This window comes from Lutra lutra, chromosome 15, assembly GCF_902655055.1.
Source record: "Lutra lutra chromosome 15, mLutLut1.2, whole genome shotgun sequence".
Taxonomy (NCBI): Eukaryota; Metazoa; Chordata; class Mammalia; order Carnivora; family Mustelidae; genus Lutra; species Lutra lutra.
In genome coordinates, this window is record NC_062292.1 from 30,878,801 (window position 1) to 30,900,905 (window position 22,105).

The window sequence follows — 22,105 nt, forward strand, 5'->3', positions numbered from 1 at the left end:
ACACTCCTGCGGCACCCGGCCTGACCACTTGGCTGGTGTCCATCACTCGCCATAAGCTGGCCCTGCCTTTTTGCAGAGAAGAGCCTCGTGCTGCTTTTTGGAGGTGGGCGAGGAAGGCTGAGCCCCAGGGGGAGGTGCGCTGCTGTGGGTGGGCCCGTGTCCTCCTGAGCCCAGTGCGGGTCCTACTCATTCTGCTCTTTTGTGGCCTTAACCCCCCAACTTTTCCCAGTGTTGGCGGCCCATTAATCACTGTTATAGAACGTGTGCTGGTCCAGAGTGGACCCGCCAAAGCCTTGGCTTTCTCCTTTCGTGGGAAGAATTATTCTCACAGGATCAGTGCTCCCAGGGGGATTGCTTTCAGACTGTGTGTGTTTTATCCTGATACACGCAGACCTGCATGGAGGAGGTGCTGGTGGGTTGCCATCTGCGGTTTATTTGCTGGGTCAGTTTCTTTAGCACTGGGAATTCACATTTTCGGGGGATAGTTTATCGGCGTGAAAGTTTGATTTCTTGACTCAGTGTTTTTAAGAGCCAACGTCTGTGTTTACTAGAAGAAAGGTGGCTAGTGGGTTGGAGATGGAGATCTTCTGCTGGCTGCTTTATATTCTCTGCGAGGCTGGGTGAGTGTTAGCCTGACAGCCCGTTGCTCAGTTAACACCTTGTTGATGAAGACTTAGACTATAATGTAGGTATTTGATTAAAACATTTTAGCCTTAAAAGTACGATTTTTTCAGTAGGTGGTTGAAGCACGTGGTATGAATGCTAGATTTCCCTCCAGGCTCTGTGTCCTGTTTCCCAGATCCACCGTCAGAGCAGAACGCTCTTAGGTCTCCTGCCAAAGAGGCTGTGTGGACAGAAGGGTGCCCACAGCTACCCCGAATCTCCCAGTGTTGGTAGGAGGGTCTGTTTCGAGCATGGGTCTGGCACCTATGAGGAACCGTGTAAGTATTTGGCAGACGAATAACAAATACAGCTTCAGAGCCTGACTTTGTGTGAACTTGTTTGCCCGAACCCCAAGGATCCTGGAGGCTCTGCGGGCTCTGCTCGCTGAGGGGCCAGACTGCCGTGCCACTCTGCACGGGGGCTAGGGAAGGGGATCCAAGGGGACTGAAGAGTGAAAGGCTCAGTGTGGATACTGACAGCGGCTGTCTTTCTCTCTCTGTCTCTCTCTGTTGGCAGATGTTTCTCACCGTGTATCTCAGTGACAGCGAGCAGCACTTCACCGAGGTCCCCGTGACCCCCGAGACGATGTGCAGAGATGTGGTGGATCTGTGCAAAGAGCCCGGCGAGAGCGAGTGCCATCTGGCCGAAGTGTGGTGTGGCTCTGGTATGAGACCCGGATGGTGCTGCTGTGTAGATGTGGCTGTGGGCGGCATGCATGTTGTCTGCGGGGAAGCTGGGGACTCGCACGTGCATCAGGGTGTGACGTTCTCTCGCTGGCTTCGCTGTGACGTAGGCAGCCTTTCTGCTCTTGTCCTTCTGTGCAGTACGGTGAAGACGCCGCACCCAGTACACAAGGTCAAGGACAGGCAGGTGGCCCAGCAGGGTGGGCTTCTGGGCCGGAGGTGGGAAATGCTTGAGGAATGTTTCTTTTGCGCTGCAACTCCACTGAATTAGAAACGTGAGGCGTCCTGATTGCTTTGCCCTCTCCCGGTTTTTGTAGGTTTTTAGGGAAAGCTCTTCTGTGTTGAGTTACCATGGTGGCAAAAGGCAGTGGTGAAATCATAGGCATTATTTTAGGCTTTGAAATCAGTCCCTCACTCTAGTTCTTTGGAGCTCTAAAATGGGACAGCCTGGTCTTTTTCTGGCCCCTCAGGAGTTTGTAGACGTGTGAGTAATTTTCCATAATTTCTGCCCTATTCCTGTACGGCCTGGGTGACGTCCCACTGCTTCTTTGTCTCCCAGTGGGCCAGGGGTCCCAGCACCCGTTATGCTGGGTTACTTGGGTCCACACCACTTGTAATACCTGCCTCTAGCCAACTCCCTCCCTACCAGGCCTCTTGGTCATCTTCAGCCAGCTTTCTTACAATTGGGTGTCCTGGAAGGTCCTTTGCTCACTCCCTGAATTGCTTGCTGCTTTTCCCTCCACAAAGGAGCTAGATTAGACCATTCACATAAAGAAACCCAAATGATCCTTTTCAAATGAAAATGTGATAGTCCAACTTTCCACTCCTCTGTGGCTTTCTCTTCTCCTGAGAAAAAAATCTCAATTTCTGACCTTGGGTTGTGAAGTTTGTGTCACTGTCATTGGGCACCATTCTCCTTGGCCTGCAGCTTCCCTTCTGTTCCCGAGGAAACTAATCTCCTTCCCACCTTTGGGCCCTTGGTGCCAGCCTGTCCCACTGCCTGCGTCGCTTTCCAGGTGTTGTCGCCTGCAGTTCAGCCGGAGTGTTCTGTCCTCCCAGAGACTCTCCTGGAGCATCCTGCTGCCGTGGCCATGAAGCCACCCTGATTTCATCCTCCAGGTTTTGCGTGTTTATTAGTTTCTTGCCACTTGACTCCCTGTAGCCCAAACACATGTGTTAGAACGTAGACTTCCTAAGAGGATAGGCTTGCGTGTGTCGTGCGTCAGTGTTCCTGGCTCAGGGAGAGGGCCTGGCGTCCGACGCTGCTCTGTCATTGCTTCTTGAATGACTGAATGAATGCACTGCTGGCTGCTTCTGGCTGCCTCCTTGCATTCCACAGATCACCGTGCTGTGCGCTTTACTGAGATGATGGAAAGCCCCTGTCGGGATAGAGGAAGCAGCATCCTTCTCTTGGGAAAGGCTCGGTGTCTCTTGGGAACTCTTGATTCTACCTGTTCTTTTTCCTCTCTGTGTCTTGCTCACTTGAGGCTGGTAACCTTTACTATGGGATGATGTTCAGAAGTTTCTTCTCACTCTTTTGGTTAAAAAAAAAAAGAAAAAGAAATGACCACACCTGAATGTGGGTTTTTTTTTTTTTTTTTTTTTTTGTAAAAGAGGAAATAATGTGGACAGAATGGAAACCTCTCCCCCATGCCCATCCCCTGATCACTCAGTGTAACTGCTCAACGTAGCAGGGAACTTTTCATACTCTTGTCTCTGCATTTGTAATTATAGTAATATAGGAATAATTTTGTGTGTTGTTTCTTTTTCTTTTTTCTTTTTTTCTGTAAATAGTGTCATACATGTCAATATCCTGCAACTTACTGTTTTACCTTGCACTCTAGTTTAGAGGTGTTTTTCAGACTAGTATGTATAAATCCATATCATGATTTTTACTTTTTTAAAAAATTTTTTTGAGAGAGAGCGCACTCAGGAAGAGGGAGGGGAGGAGGGAGAGACACTCTTAGGCAGATTCCTAGCTAATGTGGAGCCTAACGTAGGCTCGATCTCATAACCCTGAGATCATGACCTGAGGTGAAACCAAGAGTTGGACCCTGAACCAACTGAGGGCCCCTACTCCCAGGTGCCCCTCTACTTTTGTTTATATAAATGCTGTGCTAAGAGTCCTTTCAGGAGCCTCTTGATCTGGGCAACTGTTTCTCTGGAGTACATACCACGAAGTGGAATTGCTTAAAGGTTCACACACTTGAAAATTTAATGTGTGGTGCTAGATTGCCTTCCATAGAGGCTGGCCACTCACACCCCTACCAGTTATTTCTGAAAGAATCTTCCATCAAAAATTGATAGGATAATATTTTAATTTTTGCTAAGCTGATAGCTGAGGCTGCCCATTCTTTCATTTGTTTATTGGCTGTTAGGGTTTCCATATTTATTTATTTATTTATTTACATTTTAAGTTAGTTCCACACCCAGAGTGGGCCTGGAGCTCAAGTCTCGTGCTCCTCTGCCTGAGCCCGCCCAGCACCCCTGGATTTCCATTTTTAAAATATTGTTTCTCCACAGTCTTTGCTCATGTTTTCCTTGGCATTTGCCTCTTGATTTGTAGGCATTCAAAAACAGAAACTCTTCTGGATCCCAGGCCTGTTTGTGTGATTTAAAAGGATCCTTTCCTTCCCGCAAGGCTGTAAACCTACTCTCCTGTTACGTAATGCTCTAAGTTTGAAATAATTTTCCTTCCTCCCCCATTAACTTTTGTGAGTTGTGTGAGTTAGGGAGCAAATTCCTTGTTTTCTGAATGGGGAGTGAATTGTCTGAGGTGCCTTACTGAACGGCGGTTTCTTTCTCACTGATGTGAAGCGTCCCTGAAGGCCATGTTAGATCTCATGCACAGTCCTGTTTCTGGAAGCCTCAGTCCGTTGCTTTTGTCTTGTTTGTGAAAGAACCAAACGGTTCTGATTACTGTAGTTTAAGAGTACGTTAAGTGTCTGTAAGGCAAGTGCTTTCATTTCATTGTTGTGCTTTTTCAAAAAAATAAATGAGCCATTCTTCCATTTTTCCTTTTTCAGATAGATTTGAGGATGGCCTTGAAAGGTTCCGTGGAAGGTCGTGTTAGGACTTGGATTGGTTGGAGTGAATTCATGATTCATGTGTGGGCTGTCTGCATGAAGCTGTGATTCAGAGCAATGCCTTGGGTCTCAGGTTCCTGTCTTTGTCACTTAGTGGCTTTGTAACTGAAACTCCCGGCCAGCCTTGCCTGTGACCCTGCGGCAGGGATGGCTATGGGTGGAGCAGGTGGCGGGCATGGGGCACAGGCAGGACTTCGAGGTGTGTGTGTGCGTGCGCGGCCTGCTCTGCCTCCTTGGGGCTCCCAGAGCGCGCAGGGTTCCCTTTGGCGTTTTGAGGGAGTATGTGTGTGCCTGCACCAGTGTGCGTGCACGAGCGTGCGTGTGTTTCGTCAGGAGGTGGGAGGTTACTCAGAAGCTCTGTTGGGGGGGTGTCTGCTGGGGGTGTTTCCTTTTGGGGGGTCGCTGTTGGGATTTCTGTGGCTTAGGGGTGAGGAGGGGCACCTCTGTCACTTCCAGAACTGCAAGCAGAGTGTCACTTTGTTGTGGCTTAGTGGACCGGGCTCGGGGTGAGTCCACAAACCTGGTGGCTGTGACAACGGGCAGGTGCACAGTGCTTTCTCAAGCTCTTTCAGCGTTCTTCTATTAAAACTTAGCGCTGGAGGGGCACCTGGGTGGCTCAGTGGGTTAAGCCGCTTCCTTCGGCTCAGGTCATGATCTCAGGGTCCTGGGATCGAGTCCCGCATTGGGCTCTCTGCTCGGCAGGGAACCTGCTTCCCTCTCTCTCTCTCTGCCTGCCTCTCTGTCTACTTGTGATCTCTCTCTGTCAAATAAATAAATAAAATCTTTAAAAAAAAAACAAACTTAGCACTGGAGTAGTTCTGCTTTTTTTTTTTTTTTTTAAGACTTTCTATTTATTTGGGGCACCTGGGTGGCTCAGTGGTTAAGCCTCTGCCTTCAGCTCAGGTCATGATCTCAGGGTCCTGGGATCGAGTCCCACATCGGGCTCTCTGCTCTGCGGGGAGCCTGCTTCCTCCTCTCTCTCTCTCTGCTTGCCTGTCTGCCCACTTGTGATCTCTCTCTGTCAGATAAATAAAATCTTAGGGGCCCCTGGGTGGCTCAGTGGGTTAAGCCACTGCCTTCGGCTCAGGTCATGATCTCAGAGTACTGGGATCGAGCCCCGCATCGGGTGCTCTGCTCAGCAGGGAGCCTGCTTCCTCCTCTCTCTCTGCCTGCCTCTCTGCCTGCTTGTGATCTATCTGTCAAATAAAAATAAATAAATAAATAAAAATTAAAAAAAAAAAGACTTTCTATTTATTTGAGAGAGTAAGAGAAAGAGTGCTAGAGAGAGAGAGAGAGAGCACAAGCAGGGAGAGGCAGAGGCAGAGGGAGAAACAGACTCCTCGCTGAGCAAGGAGCCTGACGTGGAACTTGATCCCAGGACCCTGAGATCATGACTGGAGCTGAAGGCAGATGCTTAAGTATTTCTGGTTTTAAGCAGTTGGGTCCTCGAACAGTAGGTTTGGTTTTTATATCCAGGTCCTCGAGGTTGGAGGGTATTTTGAGGGTAGCTTAAGATACATGATTTCTCCTGAAGTTTCCATCTATTAGCGTATTCTGTGTCCTTTTTGTCTCTAGAGAAATTTGACAGCTGGCAATTTCACTGAAAGAGGGGCCAGAAAGATACACAGTTGGCCCTTGAACAATGTGGGGGTTCAGAGCATCGTCCTTCTCGTGCAGTCGAAAATCTGCATGGAACTTTTGACTCCCCCCAAACTGCACTCCTTACGGCTTAGCGTTGCCCGAAAGTTCCGCTTACCACGTCAGCAGTCAACATGAATACGTATTTTGGATGTTATGTATTATATACTGTGTGTTCTTCAATCAGGTTTGCTAGAGAGAAGAAAGTGCTATTAAGAAGATCGTGGGGCACTTGGGTGGCTCAGTCAGGCAGGCATCTGTCTGAGTCTTGGTTTCAGCTCAGGTTGTGAGATTGAGCCCCATCTTGGGGCTCAAGGAGTCTGCTTGAGATTTTCTCCCCTCTCCTTCTGCTCCTCCCCCCACCACACACGCATGTGCACGTGCGCTCGCTCTTTCTCAATTAAATCTTTAAAAAAAAGAGAAAATCGTAAGGAACAGAAAATACATTTCAGGACTGAACTGTATTTATCAAAAACAATTCTCCTATAAGTGGACCTAGGTGGGTCATACCCATGTCATTCATGGGTCAACTCTGTTTTCAGTGTGGTATAAGAGCCTTTTGTTTAGAAGTGGGTATGTCTGATATCTTAAACATAGTTTATAGAATTATAGTTTAAAAATAGCCTAACAGTAGAATTAGCCTTTATCTTTAAAGATTAAAAAAAATAAAATCTTTAAAGATTTTATTTAGAGAGCACCTGTGCATGAGCAGGGGAAAGGACTAAAGGAAGAGCGAATCCCAAGCTGATGCTGTGCTGAGTGAGCCCTATGTAGAGCTTGAATTTATGACCCTGACGTCATGACCTGAGCCGAAATCCAAGGACTCTGACACTCAGCCAACTGAGCCACCAAGGTGCCCCTAAGCTATTTATTTAGAAAGTTATTTCTAATTTCTTATTTAAATTTAGAGAACCCTAGAACGTTTGAGTTAGAAGGGACCTCAGAGGCCAATAGTTTACAGAGACTTCTGAACCCTCCTCCACCCCTCAGCTCACGGGCACTCCTGCGCTGGTAGCAGCCAGCCCAGACCCATTCCCCGTTCCAGTGCCCACAGCATCAACACCGACTGTGTGTGTAGAAAATCTGTGGTGCTTTATTTCTAAGAGCCTTATAATGAGAAGAAAGTATCAAGGATGCTCAGTTTTCCCTACAGGCATAATTTGCATGACGGAGGGGTAGTACATGCTCTTTTCTGCACCTGTAAGTCATGTGACTTCTGTTTGTTTCCTTTAGAACGTCCAGTTGCTGATAATGAGCGGATGTTTGATGTTCTGCAGAGGTTTGGCAGTCAGAGGAATGAAGTTCGTTTCTTCCTCCGTCATGAACGGCCCCCTGGCAGGGACACAGGTAGGTAGCATTGTGTGAATCCGAGCAAAGCTGTGGACTTGGACTCCACATGTCCAAGGAACGGGGAGATCAGGAGCCAGGTGACGTGAGGGGTATGGGACAGGAAGGGACATGGAAGCCAGAGGTCAGACCAGCTTCCAAGACCTGACTGTTGGGGAGAAAAGGGTGTGGTTTCCTTTCATTTGTTTTCTTTGAAGAGGGGAGGAGCGGGTAGAAAAAAGTCCCCAGATCAGGAGGCTGAAGTGCAGGAGAGGGAGTACACCCTCAGTGGGGACGATGTCCTGGGTGCAGGAGGGAGCTGGTGTCCGCTGTTGTGGAGGGAGAGGGAGCCGGCGGGGGTGGTGACAGGCACGTGCTTTGTGGGATCAGGTGGAGGGGCTTCTTGTCTGATGGTTTTCTCGGGGTTGGCAAGGTATAGAGGCCAGCATGAACTGTTGTGGGGAATAGGTGAGCATATGCCGGGGGCAGGGGCAGGCTACTGGGGCCCAGGTGAGAACACAGACTCCGAGACCCAGGGCATTCCCTCCAGGCGTGCTTGGCAGTCTGGGCGGCTCTGAGAGGATGGTTGGATTGACCCAGGATTGGGGTTTTGCTGGTCCAACTCAGAGGGTGGATGGGGAGAGGAGGCCATGGTCAGGACAACTTCAGCTGGTAGGAAGGGATGGAAGAGAGGGCTGCAGGGAGATGGGAGGCAGGGGAAGAGACTGCGGCCTTGGTCTTGGGCTCATGAACAGGTGTGGTGAGAGGAACTTAGGGTCAAAAAGGAGAACATCTGAATTTAAGATTCCAAAGGGAGAGAGCTTCTAGGTGATGAGGGCCCCATTTGGGCCATGAAATGAGCGGGAATTAGAGGCCAAGAGGTTAGCTTTGGGTGGAAGTCACGTGGGATGGAGGACTTGGGAGTCAGGTGCTCACACCTGTGGGAACCGAGGGTTCTCAGTGGAGTGTGGAGACAAGGTAAAGAGGGGGAGGGTGATGGGCGCTGTGCCAGTAGAGGAACAGTGGACTGAAAGCTGCTGGACCCTGAGGGTGCAGCCATCCCAGGACCCTGGCGGCCTTGTTTCTAGTCAGATGTGTGCAGGATTACTAGGTGTTTCTAAAGATGGGAGAACTTTTAAAATGGGAAGTTGAGGATTTGTGACCTCAGTAATTCCTGGGAGCAGTTAAGTAGGTAGCAAATGTCAGTTCTCTTTGTTACTGCTTTAATAACCATGTTCTTTTGGTGTCTGGTGGTTAGAAATTAGTGACTGGCCTGTGGGGGCCGCTGTGGCGTGTGGACGCCCGCGCTTTGCAGGTGAGGGGTGCTAGCACTTCGGCCCCCTGTCCCAGGCCACGTGCTATTCTGTGTGTTCACTTCCCATCAGCACACACATTTCCTTTGTAGTTTTACATGGGCATCGACAGCACATTTTTATTTTGTCCTTTGTTGACATTACTGCACACATCTTCGTGAAGGAAGCTGACTTGTACCTGTTGGCTGACTGTTGGCAGATCTTTTGTGTGTGTAGAGGCTAAATTATTGAGGAGCCTCCGCGGCGGGCTCAGTGTGTCTTTAAGGTGAGAAACACCATCCCGCAGTGCAGCTGTGTTCACAGCGTCCCACACACCAGCGCCCCCCAGTGCTTGAGCGGGGACACAGCAGCGTCACCGCCCCACAGGGTGGGAACCCCTCTTCACATTCCTCTGGACTGGGGCGGGGCGGCAGGGCTGCCACAGTCTCCGCTCCCGTGACCTGGGACCTGCTCACCTGGGACCTGTGCTGAGCATGAGTGTGAGCTCTTTCTCAAACTCCCGGGGCCCTGAATGTGTCCTGTCCTGAACGTGCTCCTGCTGGTTCAGTGCCCTGTCTTTGAGGAAGCAAAGAAAGCAGTAATTCCTAAATGGTAGATTTTTTTTCTTGCAGAAATATTGTGAAAGATTGTGTTGTCAGAGAATTTGAACAGTATTTTAAAAACAAAGCTAATGCGTTCAAGTTAGGTGTACATGTCATACCTGGCTCTGAGGACAGACCTTTATCGGCATGGGATTCTCTGCTAAGTAGATATAGTAGATGTTTAATTCAGAGAAAATTTTTTTAATTTTTTTTTTAAATTTTTTTTTTTAAAGATTTTATTTATTTATTTGACAGAGAGAGATCACAAGTAGACGGAGAGGAAGGCAGAGAGAGAGAGAGAGAGAGAGAGAGAGAGGGAAGCAGGCTTCTCGCTGAGCAGAGAGCCCGACGTGGGACTCGATCCCAGGATCCTGAGATCATGACCTGAGCCGAAGGCAGCGGCTTAACCCACTGAGCCACCCAGGCGCCCCTTTTTTAAAAATTTTTAAAACAAGATTTTATTTATTTGACAGAGGGAGACCACCAGTAGGCAGAGAGGCATGCAGAGAGAGAGAGGAAGGGAAGCAGGCTCCCTGCTGAGCAGAGAGCCCGATATGGGACTCAATTCCAGGACTCTGAGATCATGACCTGAGCGGAAGGCAGAGGCTTAACACACTGAGCCACCCCGGTGCCCCGATTCAGAGGAAATTTTAATCTGAAACTTTCTTGGGCGATCATGTGTTTGCTAATCTCTGGGAAGTACAGGTGTAAGTTTAATTCCACATACTTAAAAAATGTTTTGATGTTAATTTCTAACAACGTATCACTTTAAATTAAGACTATTTTCCTTTTATGATGCAGCGCAAGGTACTGAAAGACCTGTATTTTGACTCAAAAAATTCTTTTTAGCCAAAAAACCCCACCAATATATAGTGTTTTCCAGTTAGTACTTTTCCAAGCTAAGAAAAACGGACATTTTTCACTGTAAATGGAGACACACTTCACGGTACTCACGGATTACCATAAAATGCCCTCAGTAAACCAGTTATTCAGAACCCCTGTCGCTCTACCTTCAGTTACTTTTTTTTCTGGGTAAGTTCCAAGCATGGCTAATGGGCACAAGGATGGATTGATTTAACTTGCCCTTATTCCTTCCAGTGGAAGCTCTTGGTTTCACCGCTGAGTAGCTAGGGTACTAGGAGGAGCAGTGAGGAGCGGATGAGGCACATGACCCGCCGTCAGAAGTATGTTACCGTTGTTGGTTTTCTGTCCTCTGCTGCCAGGATTGTGCAGCTCTCCCGGGAGCAGTCAGCACACGGTGCTGTCTGCTGCTGAGTGTGCACCTTTCCAAGTAAGGTTTTCCAAAACAGGCACAACTATGAGACCTTCCCTCTGTTGTTCTGAGAAAATATTTTGTTTACCGTCTACTTTCTACTTAAAATATTCAGGAGCAAGAATCACAGAGCTCAGAGATGAGCCAGTCCTTAACAGCATCTGCCAGCTCTTGTGGTGGGTAACGCATCATTTTTGAATTTTCTGCTTAGTGAGTGGACCACGGACTCAGGATCCAAGTTTAAAGAGAAATGGTGTGAAAGTCCCTGGTGAACATCGAAGGAAGGAGAACGGGGTAAGTGATGGTTTATGTGCTTGCCGGCTGCTCTTGTAACAGTTCCCTCTCGCTCATTGCTACTTCTTAGCCACTTTGTCACTCACCACTTAGGAAGGACGGTTTTTGCTACTTTGTTGCTCAGGGGGTTATGAAGGATGGCTGAATTAGTTTTTTTTTTTTTTTTTTTTAAAGATTTATTTCTTTATTTGAGAGAGGTGGGAGGAGAGAGAGCATGCACAGTAGGGGTGGGAGCAGAGGGAGAGGGAGAAGCAGACTCTCCACTGAGCAGCATTCGATCCCAGGACCCTGAGATCATGACCTGAGCCAAAGGCAGATGCTTCACTGACTGAGCCACCCCACACCCCTGAGGTGCCCCAACAAGGCCTGCTTTTTAAAGGGTTGTTTCAAATGTATTTCATAGAAAGGATTAGTTTTAATGCTCTCTGCATGGCTGACTGTTGAGAGCAGTTAGATGCTGGATATACTGCAAATTCAGAACAAGACAAAGGGTGAATGAGGTTAAGGGAGGATTTTTTTGTGCGTGTGATTTTGTTTTTTGCTGTAATCGCTTTAGTAAAATGACAAAGTACATGTTAATGCCCTTGCATGTGAATTTTAGCAAGTATCTTCGGGGGGCCCCTTACGGACGTTTTCAGGGCTCAGAATTTTTAATACTGTAAGGAATTAGCTATGTCATCTTTTTCCAATCTAGGGTAAATTTATGGGAGAATGCAGGCCATTTGGTCCTGCCCTGCTTTTCCCCAAATTCTTGTTTCTCTTGTGAGATCATATAGTTCTCTTACAGGGATGAAAAGCTCATATAAGAATGACCAAAAACCGTTTTAGCCATTAACAGGGTTTGAATGCATCTCGACACAGGGTATCTTTCCCCCTCACTGGGTTTTATGGAAGTATCATAAACGGCTCACAGTTTGAGTACACAGTGTGGTAAGTTTTCACATGCCTGTACCCGTGTGAAACCGTCCCCATCAGCACGGTAGTGACGCTGTCTTTCATCCCGAGTTTCCTCGTGTCCTTTGCAACCCTTCCCTTCTTGCCTCTCTCCCCATCCTCCAGGACCCCCTGGCAGGTCCACTTTCTGTCACTACAAGTTAGTTTTATTTTCTGGACTTGTACATAAATGGAGTCATGCTGTCTCAGGTCTTTTTGTCTGAATTTGCTCAGCGTCATTACTTTGATCCATCTCCTGTGTATCAGTAGTTGGTTCCTTTTTATCGCTGAGACGTCTTGCCTTGTCCCGATGTGGCTTGTTCATCCATTTCTCTCTCGATGGATATTGGGGTTGTTTCCAGCTTTGGGTTACTCTGTATTAAGTGGTAATGAATATTTGGGTGGACGTCTTCGTATGGGTATATTCTTTTATTTGTCTTGAGTAAATACTAGGAGTGGGAGGACAGAGTCACGTGGCAGGTGTGTGTTCGCTTTTTAAGAAGCTGCCAAACTGTTTTCCAAAGTGATTTAGTTTATAATCTCATCAGAGTTCCAGTTTTTCCACATCCTTGCCAACATTTGGTGTGGTCAGTCCTTTCAGTTTTGGCTAGTAGGCTTTAGTATGTATTTCTTTAATATCTGATGACATTGGTGTCTTTCCATGCACTGATTTGTCATTCGTATATCTTTTTTGGTGTGAAGTATTTGTTCAGCTCTTTTGTTCATATTTTTCTTTGTTGGTTTGTTTGCTTTCTTAGTACTGGGTTTGAGAATTCTTCCATAGTCTGGATCCAGGTCCTTTATTAGGTAATATGATTTGCAAATATTTTCCCCAATCTGTGTCTTGTTCTAAATTTTGGTTAAGTATAATTGCTCAACTTAGAAGTTTTGTGCTGTTACTCTACATTACATTTTATGATCCATTTTGGGTGGACATTTGTATGTTGTGTGAGAATTAAAGTTTTGTCCATGGATAGGTGGATACTCAGTTGACTGAGCCATGTTTGTTGAAAGGACTGTTTGTCACTCCAGTGCCCTTGCACCTCTGTCGGAAGTCAGTTGCCTGCTATACATGCGGGTCTGTGTTTGTGCTCTCTGCTTCTCTGTCTTGCCATCAGCACTACCCATGTTGGCCCCCAAAGCGAGCTAAGTCGTGCGGTCAGGTATTGGGAGAAACCTGGTGGGACTGTGCCCCTCAGTATACCGCCATTCAGTATACTGGGGTTATGGGTTTCCAGGGCATGGGTCTTGGACATCTTCTGTTAAATTGATTCCTCGGTACTCTGTGGTTTGTATGCTACTATAAATGGTCTTTAAAATTTTTTTGTATTTCTGGTTGTTAATATAAGAAATACAGTGGATTTTTGCATAACAATAATTTATCCTGCAATCTTGCTAAACAACTTCTTAGTTCAGGTAACTCCTCTGTGGATTCCACATCATTTTCCTCATGGGCGACTGGATACAGCTGGATACAGCTCATGTTGTCTTCTCGCTCTGCTGCACACACTGGCTAGAATGCCTAGGACCACGTTGTATAGAGTAGACATCTCATTTGTTCCTGATAACTCCGTATCTCCTGAATTTTCTGATGCTAGTGCAGTATTTGTAAAAGTAGTTCTAAGTTAGCTGCCAGGGCCCCAATAGCATGTTTAGTGTGATCCAACATTGTTTTTCTAATATAAATTCAGTCCAGAATAAGGTAATTCTAAATTGTTCCATTTCCGTCACAGACTATTGAGACTGTTTAATTTTACATTTATAACTTAAAAGAGTGTTGGTTCGTATATTAGTGTGTCTTCCATCGAAACAAGTCATTGTGGGGATATTAATTTAAAAATTAGTGATCTCTTTCATGTTATGGAAGAAAATGGCAAACTGTGTCCAGAGGGGCTCAGGGCAAACTTCCACAGGCCACTGAGGGAGGGGTTCCAGGTAAAGCTGCCACAGGCCTCTAGAGGGAGGGGCTCAGGGGAAGCTTCCACAGGCCTCCAAGGGAAGAGTCTCTGTGCTGGTCTTGCAGCTGGCTTCTTTGTGTTCTCATGCGTAGGTTAACAGCCCCAGGATGGATCTGACTCTTGCTGAGCTTCAGGAAATGGCGTCTCGCCAGCAGCAGCAGATCGAGGCCCAGCAGCAAATGCTGGCTACAAAGGTAAAGGTCCTGTAAAGACTGGACAGGCCCCTCTGTGGATGCTGTTGTCAGGGACCCCAAGATACAAATTGATCCTCTCAGCCCACAGGTTACCTGCTTTGTGCCGCTTTCTTCTCTTTACTACAGCATTTTGTAGAAATCCTTAGATCATCCAAGTTGCTTAAGATCTCCAGAACCGGGGCGCCTGGGTGGCTCAGTGGGTTGAAGCCTCTGTCTTCGGCTCAGGTCATGATCCCAGGGTTCTGGGATTGAGCCCCGCATCGGGCTCTCTGCTCTTCGGGGAGCCTGCTTCCTCCTCTCTCTCTGCCTGCCTCTCTGCCTACTTGTGATCTCTGTCTGTCAAATTTAAAAAAAAAAAAAAAAAAAAAAAAGATCTACAGAACCCTAGTTCTGATCAAAATTAACCACATTATGTTGTGGATCAGGAAAACAGCAAAGGCATAAAGAGCCCTTTGACTTTGCTAGAGGGAACTGCTCTGGGCTGATCCGTCCTGAATCATTACTGCAGCAAGAGGGACTTGTAAAGTCAACCAGTGCTAACCCTGTCCCCTTCTGCTGTGTGGCGCTGATAACAGGCCGCTTGCCTTTATTTGGGACATGCTGCCCCCACAGACTGATCCTTATCCTGGCCTCGAACAGGTGAAACAGGAGAAGCTTCTCTGTTACCATCCACACCAGTCTCCCTGTTGTTTCTCCCGCCAACCTGAACTCTCGTCTGACCCAGATGGCACCACGCTTCCTCCATAAAGGCTGGTGGTCAATGCTGTGGGCTCTGTGGGCTTCTCAGCATTGTGGTCATGGCAGAAAAGCAGCCATGGACAAACTCGTGACTGGCTGTGTGACGGGGGGACACAGATGGCAGGCTGGCCTTCACTCGTCGCCCCGGTCTGAACACTCCATGTCTGCAGCTGGCCATGCCCACGGCGACTGTATGGTTGCTGGAGTGGGGTAGACCATTGGTGTAGGGTTCCCGGCAGCATGCCCTGTGGCGTGGGTAGCACTCACTGGGGTTCCTATGGGTCCGCTTCTGTCTCTGACACCGGGCGCTGGTGTTTTCAAAATCAGGGATAGCGTGGCTTCTCAAACTTGAGCTTGTGAAGGAGTCCCCAGGGGGTCGTGTTGAAAACGCATATCTTGGTGCAGTGGGGATGGTTCGGGGTCTGGGAGTGTGCGTTTCCCACTAGGCTCCCATGTGGTGCTGAGGCACCGTTTCTTGAATTTCAGGGACGTGAATTCAAATAAAAAGACCGAGTAATAGAATGCATCTTTGACCTCAGGGTCTTCTCTTGAAACTATTTTTGTGTTATATATATTTCAGAGATATTACTCTGAGAAGTTTTATTATAAATTGTGTGGCTCTTTTACTTTTTAAAAAGATTTTATTTATTTGAGAGAAAGAGAGAGAGTGCGTGCATGAAGGAGAGGGAGAAACAGGCTCCTGGTGGAGCAGGGAGCCTGAGTCCAGGACCCTGAGATCATGACCTGAGCTGAAGGCAGACACCCCAGGCGCCCACTGTTACTCACTTTTACTGAAGTAACTAGTGTAGTATACTAGAAACAAAGTGTTACATTGTGGGTTTTGAAGCCAGGGTGGCTCTTAAGCTTTTTGCTAAGTGTGTGTGCTGAGTGTACATTAGCTGTGTGAGGTTCTGTGCAATGAGGTGCACACTCATATTTCATTTATTCCTCACCGTGGCCCCAGGGGCTCTTGATCACCCTGTTTTTGGCTGAAGAAGGAGACCCCTGTCCTTGGTGAGGGTATGTGGTTTGCCATCTCCAAGCCCATAAGTGGCAGAGCTTGGGTTATAAGTCCGAACTGGACTCCAAGGCCACCTTTGTAGTGAGCGCCTCATGTTTCCCGTGTGCTCCTCCCCAAGCACGAGCACCCCCTGTGGGATCACTGTTCCCCGGCTGTGCAGGAACCCCTGGGAGTAAGAATGCTCGTGCTTGGGTCTTTCCCCAAGAGAGTGTCGGGTTGGGCCTAGGAGCTGTCTCCTTCCCTCCTGGCGGAGATGGATCCAGCAGCGTGCAGGATGGCTGGTCACCGCCGCCTCGGCCTCCGGCTACGCTCAGCTTCCTTTGGGGCCGATACACCTTCGGAAAGGATTTGCCCCATGATGGCTTCTACCTTTTAGGAACAGCGCTTGAAGTTTTTGAAACAGCAAGATCAGCGTCAGCAGCAACAAGCTGCTGAGCAGGAGAAGCTCAAGAGGCTGAAGGAGATGGCTGAGAACCAGGAGGCTAAGCTAAAGAAGGTGCGAGCCCTGAAAGGCCACGTGGAGCAAAAGAGGCTGAGCAACGGCCGACTGGGTGAGTCGCTCCTGGAGGGGCCTGGCCAGTGCTTGTGGCTCCACGGGGCCGGGGGAACAGGAACGTGGGTGTGGGGCGCTTACAGCCTTGCGTGAGTGACGGAAAGCCAAGGCTGTGTGTGTAGGCAGCTTTAAAATCAAGGCTTTTCAAAGCACAATTCCCTGCAGTTTTGATGCTTTTGGTTCGCGTGAATTGAATTTAGGTGTTGGGTGTTTCATTATTTTTTTATTTTTATTTTTATTATTTTGGTGGGCAGCAAAGGAGAGTTTATTGAGTGATCTAGTACATAGCTTCCACACAGGGAAGGGACCCAAGAGGGTTGCCCTTAGCTGCTGGGATTTTTAGACAAGCTTTTTAGAAATGTACTAATGGGATTTTGTTTTTCTTTCTAAATACTTTTGACTGAAAATATGATGAAGGCAAGGATTTTTATTCATATAATAGGTCCATCTATTACAATGCTATTTTAATTAAAATTTTCGTGATGTAATACCTTTCTGTACCACTATAAAACAGATTAAAAGTTCTCAATAAATTTCATTGTTTCTAAAATTTGGAGCTTAATAATATTCATAACACAAATTCTGCTAGAGATCTATTCAGAGGGAGGCACGGACATTTAGAAATGTCTATGTTGATTTCAGTTGCTTGTAAAAGAAATAGGTTGGTTCGAGGACATTTCTGAAAAACGTCTGTACTTTTTGTTAGGAAGTTTGTTGTAAAGCCCGGTTGCCTGGGAGTGCTCCATTCTTATTTTTCTTTTCAACTGTTGTGGCTTTTCTTGTTCTCATTCTAGTGGAGGAGATTGAGCAAATGAATAGTTTGTTCCAGCAAAAGCAGAGGGAGCTCGTTCTGGCCGTGTCCAAAGTGGAGGAGCTGACCAGACAGTTGGAGATGCTCAAGAACGGCAGGATAGACGGACGTCACGACAGCCGGTCTGCCGCGGCTGAGCTTGACCGACTCTACAAGGAGCTGCAGGTGCGGCCCGCTCCAGGGGCACAGTTGCCACAGAAGTGGCTTTAAGTGCGGGATTTCGGTTTCTTTTCCTCAAACTGGGGGTGGGACAGGGTGGGGGGAACACCCAAACCTCAAAGAGTCTAGAATAAACTTAAGATTACCTGACACAGGAAATTGGAGGCATTCCTTACAACCACAGTGGGTGGGCTGATAGTTTTAAACCATAAAATGGAAGTGGGGAGAGGTGGAGGGACCTTACGTTTTTAGAAATTATGTAATAGTCAATCATGTGATTATCTGTTTGAGAAATTTTTCTTCCTATTCCTTGGCTACCCCCCCCATTTTATTCAGTTACGAAACAAACTGAATCAGGAGCAGAATGCCAAGCTGCAGCAACAGCGTGAGTGTCTGAATAAGCGCAATTCAGAGGTGGCGGTCATGGACAAGCGTGTTAATGAGCTGCGGGACCGGCTGTGGAAGAAGAAGGCGGCCTTGCAGCAGAAGGAGAGCCTCCCGGTAAGTGGCCGATGCTGCCCCGCGGGTCACATGGGCAGCCACCTCTGGAGGCGCGCCCGGGTGTCCTCTGGGCAGAGGGCCTTCTGTCGGGGACAGAGCAAGGGCCGCTCCTCCTGCTGCGGGGCTGGGGTGGGGCGGCTCCAGGACACTGTGGGGTGAGACCCCGGAAGTGCTGATTTTTTACAGATTAGCGAGTGCCACAGCCTCTCTGAGTTGGATGCGGTGGGACTCATCATGCTCCCGTGTCTCTCCCTAAGGTCTCATCGGATGGAAACCTGCCCCCGCAAGGGCTGCCGGCGCCCAGTCGTGTGGCTGCTGTGGGGCCCTACATCCAGTCGTCCACGATGCCCCGTGTCCCCTCGAGGCCTGAACTTCTGGTGAAGCCAGCTCTGCCGGACGGCTCCTTGGCCATGCAGGCTCCGGAAGGGCCGCTTAAAGTACACACACTGCCCAACATGCGCTCTGGGCCCGCCTCCCAGGGTCAAGGTAAAATGGGTCACTTCCAGTCCCTCCCACAACATATTCTCCCTGTCCTCACTGTCATTTACTCCCGGGGTTTTAAAAAAAATGTCTTTCTATTCCTTATTCACGTTTAAGTCCTGAGAATCTTTGTGTGGTTTTTGCTAGCACCGTGATGCATTTCTTTTCTTTTCTTTTTTAAAGATTTTATTTATTAGAAAGTGAGAGCTAGAGCACACACAGAGGAAGAGGGAGATTAATTGATGTAGGACTTGATCACAGGCCCTGGGGACCATGACCTGAGCCAAAGCAGATGCTTCAGCAACTGAACCACCCAGGCATCACCATGATATGTTTTTTAACCCTAAATAATGCAATTCTGTTTGGGAATGAGATGAAATATAATATTTCGTCAATGAAGATTGTTTTGAATTCCTTCTTGTTAATGAGGACATTTTGATTTGATGTTTATAACTCGACCCCTTTTCCTTTTGTGTAAAAACACCGCATATGTGGTAGTGGTCTCATCATTATGGAAGGTGAGGTAGCGAGTACGTTCTGCTGATCGGTGGTGCTTACTGTGTGTATGTGCTCACACAGGAGCCTTTGCTTGCTAGCACTTTATAGAATAAAGATAAACCTTCTGGAAGCTCACAGTGACAGTAACGGAGGCACCTTATGTTAGTGGTCTTTGTATCTGTGTAGTTCTCAGTGCGTGGGGAGGTGTGAGCCGGAGTAGTGTGACAAGAGTCCTAGATGAAGGGAGTCTTGTAGGAAAGCGGGATGAAAACATCCTCATTCAGACCCTGGGAGAAGAAATAGTGGCCACTATTGTTTCTTTTCCCCAGCCACTGTCACGCGCAGAATATGGCTAACGTTACAGTTGCGATTATGTTGCCATAATTACCAGGGTGAGGTGATAGAGCCTCTGGTCTGGGTCTCCCTGCAGAAAGAACTGGCTCTGTTTTGCTGCTATTAGGACAGAGCTGTGGCCTTGATGCTTCCACATCTGTGTAGAGAAAACCTGCACAGAGCACACCGATCTGTGGAAGACTGATCCATGTCCACAGTTTTGCCTTTTTGTTGTGTGTGCCTAACTGGTGTGTCAGATATGCCTTGGAACCCTTGGTCTGCGAAGTTGGAAGTTGTTCTGACTAGGACAGTGACAGTTTCGTACCAATGAGAAGCAGGGTGTCCTCACTGGTTCAGGCAGATTTTCTGTTGACTACAATTAATCTTAAATTTGTTTCAGTAAGTTTAAATTAGGAATCTGAATTCTCATATTTTCTAAATAAGTTTAAGGGATGGTTGGGAGTCTGAAATTTCAAGCTGTTTTTAGAGCAAAAGGAACCATTAGAGATCTGTTTGGAATGCTAGGTTACTGTGGTTGCTTTTCTGCATTGTAGGCTCTAAAATCCATCTGCTCGGCCCTGACTGGAGCTCCCCAAGTGCAGACATTTCTGTGAGCCAAGTCTCCGTGCCTGTGAGCTCAGGGGATGCCCTGGACCAAGGTGAGGTTCTGTTCTGACATCTGAGAGGTGCTCCACGCTCTTTTTCTTCTTTTTTTAAAGATTTATTTGAGAGAGCGAGAGTATGAGTGGGAGGGGCAGAGGGAGAGAGAGAATTTCAGACAGACTCCATGCTGAGTCCAATGTGGGGCTCCACTGCACAGCCATAAGATCGTGACCTGAGCCAAAACCAAGGGTCAGACGTTCTACTGTCTGTGTCACCACAGTCTTCTTTAGTTTGTTTTCTGGTGTGTCAAACCTGCGGACAGTGTTCACTTCCGGAACACCTTCATTTAGCTATGGAGTTCAAGGTAGTGGCGTAGCATCTGGGCTGTTCTCCAGTTAACTCAATTAAAAATAGGGAAGCATGTCTTGGGGGTGTGGTTTCAAGGAGATTGAGGAGAGGGAAACTTACATGTGAAGAAGAGGTCTTACTACAAATGGCTTGAATCTCCTTGTGATTTTTTCCATCTTTAGGTGATGATGGAGAGGTTCCCCTGAGGGAGAAGGAAAAGAAAGTGCGTCCCTTTTCAATGTTTGACACAGTGGATCAGTGTGCCGCCCCACCCGCCTTTGGGGCTCTGAGGAAGAACCAGAGCAGCGAGGACATCCTGCGGGATGCTCAGGTGTGAAGAATGGCTCAGGTTAACATTCAGTGGTAATTCTGTATATGCTCTTTAGAAGAGAGGGACTATCATGTTGAAGGAGAGCAAGAAAAACCAAAATATTTCTGGAAGATGAGAACACAGAATTCTGTCGTTTTGAATTCTGCAGCTTTAAGCGTGTTTGTGGTAATTGGAGAAAGGCTGTCATCCTTGCTGCTGGCTCCCATTTTGTGTGATTCTCTGAAAACTAGGAGCGTGCTGAAGCACATTGTGTGTGCACTACTCAGCGACCCTCTGGCTTCAGAATCTGGAGCCGAGGTATTGTTAGTAACGATTTGGCGTGAATCTTGTGTGACTGTTAGGATCCTAGCCTTTGACAACAACGGGTGATGGTGGTGTGCTCCCAATTAGGTGTTTTCACCACAGTGGTGTGATGAGCGAGGAGGACTTTGGGTTATTTGGTCCATCTGTGAATATGTGGAGTGGGAGTCTCCGAGTCGGGGTGATGAGGAGAGGCGTGCGGGCAGGAACCATAGCACAGTCCTCTGGTTCCTTATTTTTTAATTTTTTTAAAAAGATTTTATTTATTTTATTTGACAGACAGAGATTACAAGTAGGCAGAGAGAGAGAGAGGAGGAAGCAGGCTCCCTGCTGAGCAGAGAGTCCGATGCACGGCTTGATCCCAGGACCCTGGGATCATGACCCGAGCCGAAGGCAGAGGCTTTAACCCACTGAGCCACCCAGGTGCCCCCTCTGGTTCCTTATTAAACGTAGTTCAGTGAAGAGACCTATGAGTTTTTAATTGACTTGAAAACATAGAGCTAGTATTTGCGAAATCCGGTTATCTAGCACATGCTGTATACCCATTTGGACAGTGTTTTTAACTGCCTTGTGTGTGTGTGTTTCAGGCTGCAAGTAAAAATGTGGCTAAAGTGCCGCCTCCTGTTCCGTCAAAACCAAAACAGATTAACTTGCCTTATTTTGGGCAAACCACTCAGTCAGCGCCAGACATGAAGCCGGATGGAAACCCTCCACAGTTGTCAGCAGGTGTGGCGTCCATGGGAAGCAAACCAAAATCAGGGCAGCCACAGAGGGTCGTGGTGTCCCCCGGCGCGCCCTCGGCCAGCCAGGGCCAGGCCTTGTCTGCAGCTGGGAAGCAAGAGAATCCTCCAGCCGCGGCCATCCGGCCCTTCACCCCGCAGCCTTCCAAGGACACCCCTCCCCCACCCTTGCGGAAGCCCCAGACCGTGGCCGCCAGCTCCATATACTCCATGTACACGCAGCGTCAGGCTCCCGGGAAGAACTTCCAGCAGGCAGTGCAGAGCGCGCTGACCAAGACCCATTCCAGAGGGCCGCCCTTCTCCACCGGTAAGCTCTGGTCCCGTTTGCACTGGAGCAGGGGGCGGCTCAGTCCCACCTGGAGTTGTCATCTGTCCGTGATTGGCTGAGTTGACGCACACTTGTGTCCTGAGGGCTTTGTGGGGTGGCAGCTTGTCTTCTTGCCTGGGTGCTGAGCTGGGTTTCCACTCCATGTCATGGAGGGATGAGTGGGTGCCGTAGCTGAAGAAACCCGTGGTGCAGACACAGCCTTCTGTGTCCCCGCTTGCTGGGCCCACCACGTGAGTGAGGCTCGTGCAATGTCCTCCCTGTGGGGTCCACCCCAGGTGCTCCTGGGGTGGACGGAGGGATAGCTGCCCCAAGTCGCATTCCCCACTGTGTCTTACGTTGCTCTCATGAGGACACAGCTGCTAGTGAGATACAGAAACATGGGAAGACAGACAGTCTGGTGATCTGGTGGGTTCTTTCTA

At 48.1% G+C, this 22,105-nt stretch overlaps 1 protein-coding gene across 5 annotated transcripts in view; it reads left to right on the forward strand.

Annotated features, from left to right (window-relative positions):
• The window catches only part of TP53BP2 (tumor protein p53 binding protein 2), a 56,410-nt gene that overhangs the window by 20,797 nt on the left and 13,508 nt on the right, over window positions 1-22,105 (forward strand). The window contains exons 1-13 of one of the 5 annotated variants that reach the window (XM_047705432.1): window positions 567-685; window positions 800-941; window positions 1,180-1,327; window positions 7,304-7,417; window positions 10,775-10,857; window positions 13,841-13,942; window positions 16,078-16,252; window positions 17,049-17,230; window positions 17,561-17,725; window positions 17,983-18,211; window positions 19,591-19,695; window positions 20,170-20,318; window positions 21,206-21,665. In XM_047705432.1, the coding sequence (XP_047561388.1) occupies window positions 915-941; window positions 1,180-1,327; window positions 7,304-7,417; window positions 10,775-10,857; window positions 13,841-13,942; window positions 16,078-16,252; window positions 17,049-17,230; window positions 17,561-17,725; window positions 17,983-18,211; window positions 19,591-19,695; window positions 20,170-20,318; window positions 21,206-21,665 (1,939 nt within the window). In that variant the 5' untranslated portion in view covers window positions 567-685; window positions 800-914. Of the gene's footprint in view, window positions 1-566; window positions 686-795; window positions 942-1,179; window positions 1,328-1,602; window positions 1,622-7,303; window positions 7,418-10,774; window positions 10,858-13,840; window positions 13,943-16,077; window positions 16,253-17,048; window positions 17,231-17,560; window positions 17,726-17,982; window positions 18,212-19,590; window positions 19,696-20,169; window positions 20,319-21,205; window positions 21,666-22,105 lie in introns of those variants that run through there. The other 4 variants (XM_047705433.1, XM_047705431.1, XM_047705436.1 and 1 more) reach the window with 4 other exon arrangements.